The sequence below is a fragment of the Trichosurus vulpecula genome, assembly GCF_011100635.1.
Source record: "Trichosurus vulpecula isolate mTriVul1 chromosome X unlocalized genomic scaffold, mTriVul1.pri SUPER_X_unloc_2, whole genome shotgun sequence".
NCBI classification, from domain to species: domain Eukaryota; kingdom Metazoa; phylum Chordata; class Mammalia; order Diprotodontia; family Phalangeridae; genus Trichosurus; species Trichosurus vulpecula.
In genome coordinates, this window is record NW_023494378.1 from 2,544,947 (window position 1) to 2,557,338 (window position 12,392).

Genomic DNA, 12,392 nt, shown 5'->3' on the forward strand with positions numbered 1-12,392 from the left:
ATGGCTAGAGTATTTGCCCCCTACTAGTTCAGCTTCTGCTGATGAGATTCTCCACATCTAGTGAGCTGGTCTTTGAAAAGTGGACACAATTTGTCACCAGTGCCATACTCAAAGTCTTTTCAGCTTATTCAAGCCAATAGAGCTTAGGTTCTCCTGGTACTTCAGGTATCCCAGGTCCCTGCCACATAGTGATAAGGCACTAGAGGAGGACTGTTGTGGGCATTATAAGATATTTCGGTACTCAAAGGGATCTGCAATCTCATCCAACAATGCATCTGTGACTCTGGTTCATGTTTTCCCCTAAGTTCACCACAAATAATTTGCCTAATGTGCTGAAGGTCTTCCTCACATTCTCTTGACATAACAAGGATACCAACAGAGTACACAGCATGTTCACTGGTTGAATCCTGGGATAAACTCACTGTCTCTTTGTAGTGTTGGTACAAATTATATGTAGTAATGGATAAACATAGGCATTCTTTACTCACTTGGTTTGTCTACATAGATAGTTAAACTGAATTCTTTTGAGTGATTATGAATGTCATTTAACAGGCTTTGAAATTATCTATAGCATGTTACTATCAGTATAATGTCATCAACAAATAGGAGGAAGACCTTCTCATCTATAGGGAATTCTTCCTCAACTTGTACTTTGTGGGGAATCTCCTCAATGACCATGATGAACACATTGCCCCTCTTGGCAAGCATATCTCCCTATTTGATATCTCATTTTATATTAACGATCATAATGTGTTGATAGTAAATAACACATGCAGGGTGAATTCTACCATATACTGAAAGAATAATTAATCCTAATATTATGTAAACTGTTTGAAGAAATAAGAAAAGAAAGAATCTCATCAAATTCCCTTTATGATATAAATAAGAGTTCTTGATACCTGATGTAGGGGGAGACAAATCAAAGAAAGAATAATGTAGACCTATTCCCCTAATGAAAAGCAACACAAAGTTTTTAAATAAAAATTTATTAAAGAGGTTACAGCAACACATAAAAAAGATTGTACATTATGATGAAGTAGGATTTATACCAGGAATGCAGAATTGGATCAGTATTAGGAAAACTATAAATATAAAAATACTCACAATTGTATAATTTTATCAATAAATGCAGAAAAAGCTTTTGAGAAAATACAACTCTCATTCATATTAACAACATTACAAAGCTTAGGGATAAATAAACTTTTCCTTTATTTGGCAAATATGTTTTATCTAAAACCAAGAGCCAGCATCATACAGAATGGAGATAAACTGAATGCCTTTACAATAAGATCAAGGTTAAAGCAAGGATGTCTATTATCAGCATTACTATTTAGTATAATGTTAGAAATGCTATGTATAGCAATAAAGACAAGAAAAAGAAATCTAGGAAATAAGCATAAGCAAAGAGGAAATGAAAATATTGGGTTTTTGCATATAACATCATGGTCTACATAGAGAACCCTAGAAAGTTATTGAAATAATAGCGTCAGCAAAATATCAGTATATAAAATAAGCCCACACCTTTCTATATTTTACCAACAAAGCTCAACAGGAAGAGATAGAAAGAAAAATTCCATTTAAAATAATTATTGGACATATAAAATGTGTGAGTCCATCTACCAACTCACACATAGTAACTATAAAACACTCTATAAAAATAAAGACACCCAAATAATTTAAGAGATATTAATGGTACATTGTTGGGCCATGTCAATATAATTAAAATGACAAGACTACAACAAAATTGATTTACTTATTCAGTGCCATTCTGTTCAAACTACCACTATGAAGGGATTACTTTATAGAGTTAGAAAAAAAAACAAGCGAACTTATTTGAAGGAATAAAAAGTCAAGATTCTCAAGGGAAATAAAGAAAAAAAAAGAAGGAAGGGAATCTAGCAGTGCCAAATCTTAACATACACTACAGTACTCATGAAAATTATTTGATAATGAAAAAAAAATAAGAAGTTAATCATTGGAACAGATCAGGTACACAACATACAAAAACAGACCAACATAGTAGTTTAGTGTTCAACAAGCCCAAAGAAACCTTCTAAAGTAATAACTCATTATTTAACAAAAATTGCTATGAAAACTAAAAAAATAGTGTGGCAGAAGTTTAATTTAGATCAGGAGTTCTTAACTTGGATTCATGGATAGATTTCAGTGGGTAATGTATTTGGATGGGGAAAATGGCATCTTTATTTTCACTAGCCTTTAACTGAAATTTAGCATGTACCTCAATTATTTTAAAGAGCTTCATTCAGAAAAGATTCATAAGTTTTACTCTACTGCCAAAGGGGCCCATGACACAAAACACATTAAGAACCATTGTTTTGGACTAGCACCTCATAGAAGATAAAATGCACATTTTCAATTATATAAAACTGAGGAGGTTTTACACACACATACACACAGAAAATCAGTACAGCTAAAATTAGGAGGGAAATCAGTAATCAAGGAAAAAGATCTTTGCAGAAAAGTGTGATACCCAAGTTATATATGGAGCTGATTCAAATATATAAGTATAATGGCTATTTCCCAACAGATAAATGATGAAAGAATAGGATATTAACAAGCAGTTCTCAAGGGAAAAATATAAATAATCAGTAGGCATATATGAAAGAATGTTCCAAATTAGTAATAATTAGAGAAATTTAAATTAAAACTGAGGTTCTAACTCATACTATCAAATTGGCAAAGATACAAAAAATGCTGGACTGTTGGAAGAGAAAGGCACACTGGTACACTATTCTTAGGGCTGTGAATTGGTCTAGCCATTCCGGAAAGCACTTTGTGACCATGTTCCAAAGTCACTAAAGGTCATATCCTTTGACCTAGTGATATTAATGCTAGACCTAAAAGATCAAACAAAGACAAAAAAGAGTGATATCTACAGAAATATTTTTTGTATTTTTTATACTTTTGTCATTGTTATTTTGTCATTGCAAAGAAATGGACCCAAAGGAATGCCTTCAATTTAGGAATTGCTGAAAAAGTTATGGTATGTGGATTTAATTCAGCAGTGTGTTGGTAAATATTTAAAAACTAAGCCCTCTGGAAAAATGCATACACAATACATTTAAGTTTAATCTGCATTATTAACATTTTCCCCATCCCTTTCTTGTGTAGACAACAACAACAAAAATTAAGCTCTGATTTGTAGCATTCACCAATTTCTGAGGTATAACAATTGGCTCTCCAGGAGGTACAAACTGACCTCAGAACACCCCAATTTAATTGAATGTTATTTCAATATATTAAATGAAAAAAGGCATATTTCAGAGAAACCTTGGAAGACTTGTATGAACTGATGCAGAATGAAATGAGCAGAACCAAGAGAATAATTTATATGGTAGTAAGAATATGGTAAGGACAAATAGCTTTGAAAAAATTTCAGAACTCTGACCAACCGTGACTCTAAAGGAATGATGAGAAAGCATGATAGTAATCTCCTGACAGAGAGATGATAGACTCAAGATGCAGAATTAGAAAAACATTTTTAGATATATGAAATATTTGAATTTGTTTTGATTGATTATGCTTATTTGTTTTTTAAAATGCATTTTTCTTTTTTTCTTTGGGGGGAGAGGAGATAGCTATAGGATTGCCCCTCCCCCCAGAAAAAAAACAAAAAAGAAAGAAAAGAGGGTCATTGAAAAATTTTTGTTTTAAATGCAAAGGAAGATGTGAACAACAAGATGGAAGACTAGATATTTTCTCTGATCCTTGTAATCTCAAGTAAAGCAACTTCAGTTTTCTCCATGGTCTAGCACATCTGGAACTCAAACAAAGGTTAAAAACATTAATGGACATACCTTGATCTCGCAAGGCATATCCTACCCCATTTCCCACCACACAACCTGTAGCAAGGCTGCAGCAGCCATGCCAAGGACCTGACGCACTGACTTACAACAAAACCCAACTTAATGCCCCAACACCTCTTTGCTCTTTCCAGCGCCATAGAGATACAGGTTGCAGAAGTTGCCTCAGGCCTTAGTGGCCAGTATTATGGTGGCAGCATTCCATGTTGCAAACGATTTCTACAGGACAGCAGAGATACAAGAAAACTTCCCATGAACACAGAAAACAAAGTATATGTCAAAAGAATCCATATACCACTTCAGAAAAGAAAAACCCAAGCCTGCAAACTCCCGAAAATATAATGGTTAAATTAAACAATCCATTGAAAAAATACTTCAAGGGATCTGAAGCATTTTTATATACAAAGGAAAGGAAATTCTAATAACACAAGACTATTTTACACTCACCAGAAAACACAGGAAAATGGAAGAATGTGTTCTGAAGAGCAATGGAGCTCACAATGCAGTCCAGGGTGACCTGCCCTGAAAATCTGAGCTTAACCATAAATGAAAAAAAGAGTGACATTGGAAAAGAAAAGAAAACCTTACAATCTTTTCCTTATAAGAAACACATTTAAAAAACACAGACATATACAAAATAAAATCAAAGGGGGCAGCTAGGTGGTGCAGTGAGTAGAGCACCAGCCCTGGAGTCAGAAGGACCTGAGTTCAAATCTGGCCTCTTGACACATGTACAAGGTGTGTGACCTTGGGCAAGTCACTTAACCCCCTATAAACGATTGATTTCCATACACATGGATGGGTTCTCTTTGCTATAGGAAATCTAAGTGGAGCTATAAGGAATGGAGATGTGTAAAAAGGTTTCTTGAGAGAAAGGAAGATGACACCCTGTAGGAATTTTAATTTTCTGCACCTTCCGCAGCATCACATTCTTCTCCTGCACTGTCTGATGTCCATAATGTTAGGTTGTCTCTAAGCAACTGCATGATAAGGGTGCTGTCTTTGTAGGAGTCCTCGTTCAGTGTATCAAGTTCTACAATAGCCTCATCAAAAGCTGTTTTAGCCAATGTGCAGGCAAGCTCCAGATTATTAAGGATCTCATAGTAAAATACAGAAAAGTTAAGAGCTAGCCCCAGGTGAATTGGATGTGTAGGTTGCATCTCTTTCTTGCTGATGTCAAATGCTTCTTGATAAGCTCCTTGGGAATTATCTATTGCTTGTTTTCGGTCATCACCACACGCTACTTCAGCAAGGTACCGGAAGTAGTCTCCCTTCATTTTCAGATAGAAGACCTTGCTCTCTGGATTAGTCACATTGGCTATTAAAAACTTATCCAACAATTCCAGGACAGTGGTACAAATGGATCTTAGCTCACATTCTACTTTCTCCCGGTAGTCCTTGACCAGCTGCATCTTCTTGTCAGTGGTGTCACTTTTCTGCTCGATGCTGGAAATGACCCTCCAGGCTGACCAATTGCCCTGCCAAAAAACAAAAACAAAATAAAATCAAAGGGATGAAAAAATGCACTGTGCACCAACTGAATCCACAAAGGTATGTATTGCCATCATGCTATCAAAGTGAAAGTAAACACTCAAAAAGTAAAACCACATCCCAGTGGATGAGTAGTCAAAGGATATGAAAAACAGAAACCATAGAAAGATCTACCTGAACTGATGCAGAGACAAGAAAACAATATACGCAATGACTACAATAATATAAATGGAAAGAACCACCACAAAACAATTAAAAATGAATGCTGCAAATTATGGGGGGAAAGCATGGTTCCAAAGAAGAGTTATAAGAAGAAATCCCTATCCTACTTCTTTGCAGGAGTGGAAAGTTTGAGTGTGGCACATTGAACGTCTTTTCATATTTTTTTCTTTGTATTGGTCCATTTTGCTGACTTTTTCTCTTTTTTACTTTTTTTCTTTAACATTTTTTGTTATTATATGAGGTGGCTTTCTGGGAGGTGATACTTGGAGATATTCTGGTGATGTACAAAACAAAATATATCTATAAAATGTCTTTAAAAATAAACTTCCTAAAGCTAAAGAGGAGAGAACCAAGTAGTCCTTAGGGGCCATTAGTGTTTGCTAGGCTTAAAATAAGCTAATTATTATAACGGTGTTACATTAATAACATGGGTTATACTTTAGGTATATATATAGTATTATATATTGTATATATACATATATGTTATATATATATAATGTGTATGTATATATATATACATATATATAATGGGCAATGTATTTGGATGGGGAAAATGACATCTTTATTTTCACTAATCTTTAACTGAAATTTAGCATGTACTTCAATTATTTTAAATAGCTGCATTCAGAAAAGATTCATAGGTTTTACTGCCAAAGGGGCCCATGACACAAAACACATTAAGAACCATTGTTTTGGACTAACACCTCATAGAAGATAAAATGCACAATTTTGATTGCATAAAACTGAGTAGGTTTTGCACAATCAAAATTATATGGCATTATATATATATATATGTGTGTATATATCATACTTATGGGTTAAACCTGTGGAAGAAATCATCACCATATGAGTAACAATCAGCTCAAAATCAATTGAAATAGGTTTAGAACCATGGAAAAATGGAGAATATGTTTTAAAGTTCTGTTTACATAGGTGCATTCTAAAATTTAGGAATCCAACTTCCCCTAGACCATCTCCTGGTTGCTTTCATTCTCACAAATTATCCACCATAGCTGGAATATTCTCCCTCCTTAGCTTCCTATATTCCTTCAAGGCTTGCCTCAAGGAAAACTTCCACCTTATCACAGATTTTGAGCAGAAAGAGACCTTAGAGGTCATCTGATACAATTATCTCATTATACAGATGAGGAAACTGAGCTGAAATCCAGCAGTCTTTCCGCTGCACTCTTCTTCCCTAAGCCTCCTAGTTGTGAGTGCCATCATCTTCCTCAAATGACCTTTTATGTATTTATTGCTGGACATATTGCTTATGACTGACTCATTGAGGACAAAGATTGTTTCATTTTTGCCTTTGAATCCTCAAAACCTAGCACAGTTGTTGGCACATAGTAGGCCCTCAATAAATGCTTGATAAATTGAATTTGCTGAAACTTCAGGAAACTCAAAATCCAAGCCAAGTCCAAGGACCAGAATTTCATTCTTTTAAAGTTTAATCTGATTTACAAGGAAAAAGAAATGCACGGATTTCCGGATCTTGACTCTGTATGTAGTACTTCTTTGTACTAGATACTTTGACCTCAGAAGCAAACCTCTATATCTATTGGAGTTAATCTTTAGCTTATAAGAACTAGATCATTAAAAAGTTAGAGTAGACAAGGTTAAGGTATGCTCTGAAAGCTACTTAGAGCAAATCACTCATTTTTTCCATTGTGCAAAAAGTCATTTTGTCAATCATATTAAAATTATGTAGCAACAAATTTGAATATGAAGTAGAAATCATTTTCCACATGACAAACATTCATATAGCATTAGTCATGTGATCTAGACTTAGATTTAATTTGAGGTGGGAGAACCCTTACAAGACATCTAGTCTTTAGAGATCAAAAAACTGAGCTCCAAAAAGATGAAGCAAACTGCCCAAAGTCTGAAAGACAGTAAGGAGCAGAGTTGGGATTTGAACCCAGGCCTTTCGAGTCCAAATCCAGTGCAAGTCTTTATTATCAAGTTAAACAAAATCAATTCCTTTCGATATGGAGACGCCCCATTAAACAGATGTTTGGGGATTTCCTTTGTGTGCAGATGCAGGAGTGAACCATTGTAGATGCTCCTGGCTAGTTTCACTTCCACTTAAAGCAGAAAGCTTTTTTGTTTTTTCCTCTCACACCCAAGTGGAAGGACATATCCCTATCGGGCCAATGCTCATGGACAGGATTCTTCTTTTTAAAGTTGTTTCCTGGTGGAAAGTACTGAAATAATTATTATTTGCCCACAGGATACAGGACATTATTTCTTTCATTCTGCAAGATAGATTTTACAAGTTAAGAATCCGTCTGAATTTTTCCTAATTGTCAACTCCTGAAAAATATGAGAGTACTCATTAATCATATGGCCATATAACAAGAGTCATCCAAATTCATTAATACAATTTATATTTGCCTTGCCAAGGGACAGTAAAAGAGCATCCAAATTTCAAATGCAAATCCCTTTGCTAATTTGAAAAGTGAAAGCTCTGTTAATAAATTACAGAGAATTTCCCTTAAACTTGTTATCTTAGTTATTAGTACAAATGACACCTGTTATTGATGATCAAACTCAATATGAGAAGATCACTTTGGAAACACTCTCAGTAATTTGTGTTTGAAGCCCCAATCTCACAAAGAGTTCCATATTTCAAATGCTGTTAAAGGTTTGAGTGAACAATACGAGCCAACACTGGGACAGGGCAGCCAAAAAAAGCTAATGCAATCTTCTGCTGCATTAATAGCAATTCATTGTCCAGAACAAAGGGAGTTCTTGAAGTCCTGCTGTCCTCTGCCCTGGTCGGGCCACATCCAAAGGATTGTGGTCAGTTCTGAGGGCCACATTGTAGAGAGGACCACAATAAGCTAGGGAGCATTCAAGGGAGAGCAGGGGCTCTGAAAACCATGTTTTCTGAGCAATGGCTGAAGGGGATGGAGACAATGAAAATATTTACAAAGGCTATGATAGCTGTCATAAAATATTGGACGGGCTTTACAGGGTGGGTGGGGGGGTGGATTTGGCTCATTCTATGTAGATGCAAGTGATAGAACTAAGGATAGTCTGTGAAATTTATGAGGAGAGAGGTTTCAGTTCCATTTTAGAAAGAGCTTCCGAATAATCAGGGCTCTGTCACGATGGAGTGGACTGCCTTGTAAGTTAGTGAATTAGCTGTCTTTGGAAATACTCAGGAGCAACCTGAATGATCACCTATCAGGACTCTTACAGAAGGGATTCCTGCATGGGGCAGGAGGTTGGTAACTTTTACAGTTCCCTTCAACTTTGTAAGAGCCTCTAATTCTGTATCCAGCACTCATCACCCTCTTCCCCCGGCCAGAGACCCAGCCTATATAACAAAGAATATTTTTAAGAACAAAGGAAGGAGGAAAAAATGGGCAACATTGTGCAATACACTAAAAAAAGAAAATATATGCAATGTTCCACACCTATGGACCTCCCACCTCTGTAGAAGAGGTCATATCTCTTCTTTGGGGCCATTCTTGTTTGTTGTGGTTTGGCAACATTGACTTTTAACTCTTTTGTGGTTGCTTCTTCTGTTTATATTATTGTTGCTATTGCATTCTTTTGTTTTCTTGGCTCAGCTTATTTCATTCTGTAACGGTTCATATAGATCTTTCCAAGCCTCTCTCTATTTATCATATGCACTATTTCTTACAGGACAGTGATACTCTATTGCATTCGTGTACCACACTGTTTAGTCGTTCTCCTCTTGGCCGCAACAAAAAACATAGCAGCACTTTTTTGTATTATAAATGATGTGAAAACAAGGTAGATGCCCATCAACAGGGAATGACTAAAAAAGCGGTGGCAGATGAATATACTGATAGACTTATTACCATATGGTAAGAGACAATGAATATGATCATTTCAGAGAAACATGGGAAGACTTATGCAAAGACAGACATAAAGTGAAATAAGTAGAACCAAGAAAACAATATATACAATGACTACAACAAAAGAAAAATGCATGAAACTGAACACTGTAAAATTATTTTGACCAAGTTTGGTCCCAAGGAGGAACTGAAAAAATGCACTTTTTCCCTTCTGCAAAAGTGGGGACTAAAGGTATGGAATAGACATATACCGTTTTACAGGATGCGTTGGTTGTTTTTGCTAAACTGTTTTTTCATCTTCCTTTTTAAACACTTTGTTATGAGAGATGGTCCACAGTGTATAGGAGACAGGCTGGATATATTCAGTAATAAGGGTGACATAAAACCAAAAGATAGCAAGTAGAATACTCACAATTTGTATTATTTTTTCACAAATAAATCAATGCTTCCATCTGGAGCCCTAGGTTGTCCATCTCTTCCAGAAGCTAGGCCCATAGAACTTGTTGTATCCATATGCCTTCTACTATTTGTAGCTAGCACCATCATAACAAAATTACATTTGAGATTAGTGTTCCTGGCCTTGACATTCTAGAAGTAGGAGAAAAGGTGGGTAGGGAGTATAAGTGGAGAGGACGGGAAAGAAGAAAAAGGTGCTGATTATGATAGAAGAGATTCCTGCATTCTAGAATCTTTGGGTTGGGAGGGACTTTAGAAGTCACATCTAGACCAGGCCACATGTCGCCAAGGATCCCCTTGACAGTGGGGACAGCAGAAAATTGATCCTACATATGAAGATCTCCAGTGAAGGTCATACAAGCAGTCCAAAGTGCAGATGCAGGCATAATGGACTTTGAAATGGAGGCTTAACAGCTTCTAAGAACTAGATCATTAAAAAGTCAAGGTACACTCTGAAAGCTACTTCTTCAGAAATATACCCAGACTTACAAATTGAGTATCATGGAATCCTCGAGATTGTTCTTGTTGTTCATAATTCCTTTTCGAAGAGGACCAGTGACATCACAGGGTGACGTCTTGATTTGTGCATGAATTGAATTTAAGCGAGACAGAGTTGCACAAAATCATCAGCTTCACGCTCTCTTCCAGAGTCATCAAAGTCCGGTGGCAAGACAAAAGTCAAGATGACTGGTGATGTCCTGGGAAACAGTGAATGACCTTGGCGTCTTTGATGCCTGACCAAGCTCTAAGCCACTTTCATGGCTATTGGAACAAATTTTTTCCCATCTACCTATTCGAAAGTCTTCACATGCTTGGGGTAGATATCCTGCCCCCAACTCACCAATGCGTTTGAGGCCTGTCAGTTAACTTCAGCCTGGTTTAACTCATCTGCCAAGATGGTTTTACAGGGGTGTGGCTGCTATGCATGCTACAGTTTCTTGGAGCCACAGGTGAGAGTCAGGTGAGAGGTGGACACTAAAGGTGGATGAGCAACCCTGAACACCTCATACACCCCATTCCTATAGGTAGAAGGTGCCTTAAGAATGTGGTCATATAATCCAAGCATCCGCCATAATTTATAAATGGCCTACTATGAACAGTTCTACTTCACAGTAAAATTTTCATTCCATCTTTAAATCAAATGGGAGATGTGATCTTACCTCACCTTCACTGTTCATTATACCTAAATTTTGTTCTTCAGAATGCTTACCTGGCTTTGACCAGTTTTGCTTGGTACAACCTTCCAGTTTCTGTATATTTCTTGGTCTCCTAATCGATCTTGGTTCTCTTGGTTTTTGTTTTTATTCCATCCATCTTTCCAGGAAGCTCACAGTTTGATTTTTGAAATGATCTCCCTCATAGGGGTCTTGAGAGGATGAATGATAATATTTATAAGATTACTGGACCATTTAAGTCAAATGACAGTTTTTTAACCTCTGAGGTATCTTTCTCTTTCTAGTTTTTTTCATTGAATAATTTTTAGAGATGGAGTAATTTATTTCTTTACTCATTATTTCTTCAGCAGTTGTATTTTTTATTTTTGCTGTATTTGTTTATTTTGGGGGGATATTTGAAGGAAGCCAGGGAAAGAAGAAGGTAGAGATGAAGAGGGAGAAAACATGGGGGACAGCCAGAAAAAATACCAGGAGTTGGGAGATGGAGTGTCTTGTCCAAGGAACTAGAAAGAAGAGGATGTGATGGGGATGTGCAAGAAGAAAGTGTGTGTGTGCGGAGGGTTGATGGTTGGATAGGTTATTTGAATGCCAAACAGAGGACTTTGTACTTGATCCTAGAGGTGAAAGGAAGCCATTGGACTTTATTGAGTAGAGGGATGACATGGGCAGACCTATGCTTCAGGAAAGTCATTTTGACAATGGAGTGAAGAATGGACTTGAATCTAGGCAGACCAACAGGTTACTTCAATAGTCCAGGCATGAAATAACAAAGGACTGCATCAGTGTGGTGACAGTGTCAGAAAAGAGAAGGAGGCATATTCAAGAGATATTGCAAAGGTAAAATTGACAGACCTTGACAACAGATTGGATATGGAGGGTGGAGTGAGACAGAGAGAGAAGTAGAGGATGTCACGTGGGTTTTGATCCTAAGGGACTGGGAATATGCTGTTGCTCTTGAGAGTAGTAAGGAAGGTAGGAATGGAGAGGGTTTAGGGGAAAAGGTAATCAGTTTGATTTTGGACATATTGAGTTTCACATGTCTACTAGACATCCAGTTTGAGATATCTGAAAGGGAGCTGAAGATGTGAGACTCAAAGTCAGCTGAGAGATTGGAGCAAGAAGGATAGATTCGAGAATTGTTAGCATAGAGATGATAATTAAATCCATGGGAGCTGATGAGATCACGAAGTGAAGTAGTACTGAAGGAGAAGAGAAGAGGGCCCAGTAACACCAAAGGTTAATGGGTATATCCTGGATGAAGATCCAGTGACAGATACTGAGGAATTTCCAAAGCACAATTTCCAAGGAATCAGAATTGCAAGTGATTCAAAGGGCAATGGAGAGACACAGGTAGACTCCAGCATGTTACCAACAATTCTTTATGCTAAAAA

The 12,392-nt window shown here is 36.7% G+C and overlaps 1 protein-coding gene across 1 annotated transcript; it reads right to left on the reverse strand.

Annotated features, from left to right (window-relative positions):
• Positions 1–4,690: 4,690 nt before the first annotated feature.
• Positions 4,691–11,004, reverse strand: LOC118833154 (14-3-3 protein theta-like). The gene is made up of 2 exons (XM_036740554.1): positions 10,987–11,004; positions 4,691–5,302 (listed from the first exon to the last, which is right to left on the reverse strand). The coding sequence occupies exons 1-2, from the start codon at positions 11,002–11,004 to the stop codon at positions 4,724–4,726; spliced, it is 597 nt and encodes a 198-aa protein (XP_036596449.1). The 3' UTR covers positions 4,691–4,723.
• Between the last annotated feature and the right edge of the window lie 1,388 nt (positions 11,005–12,392).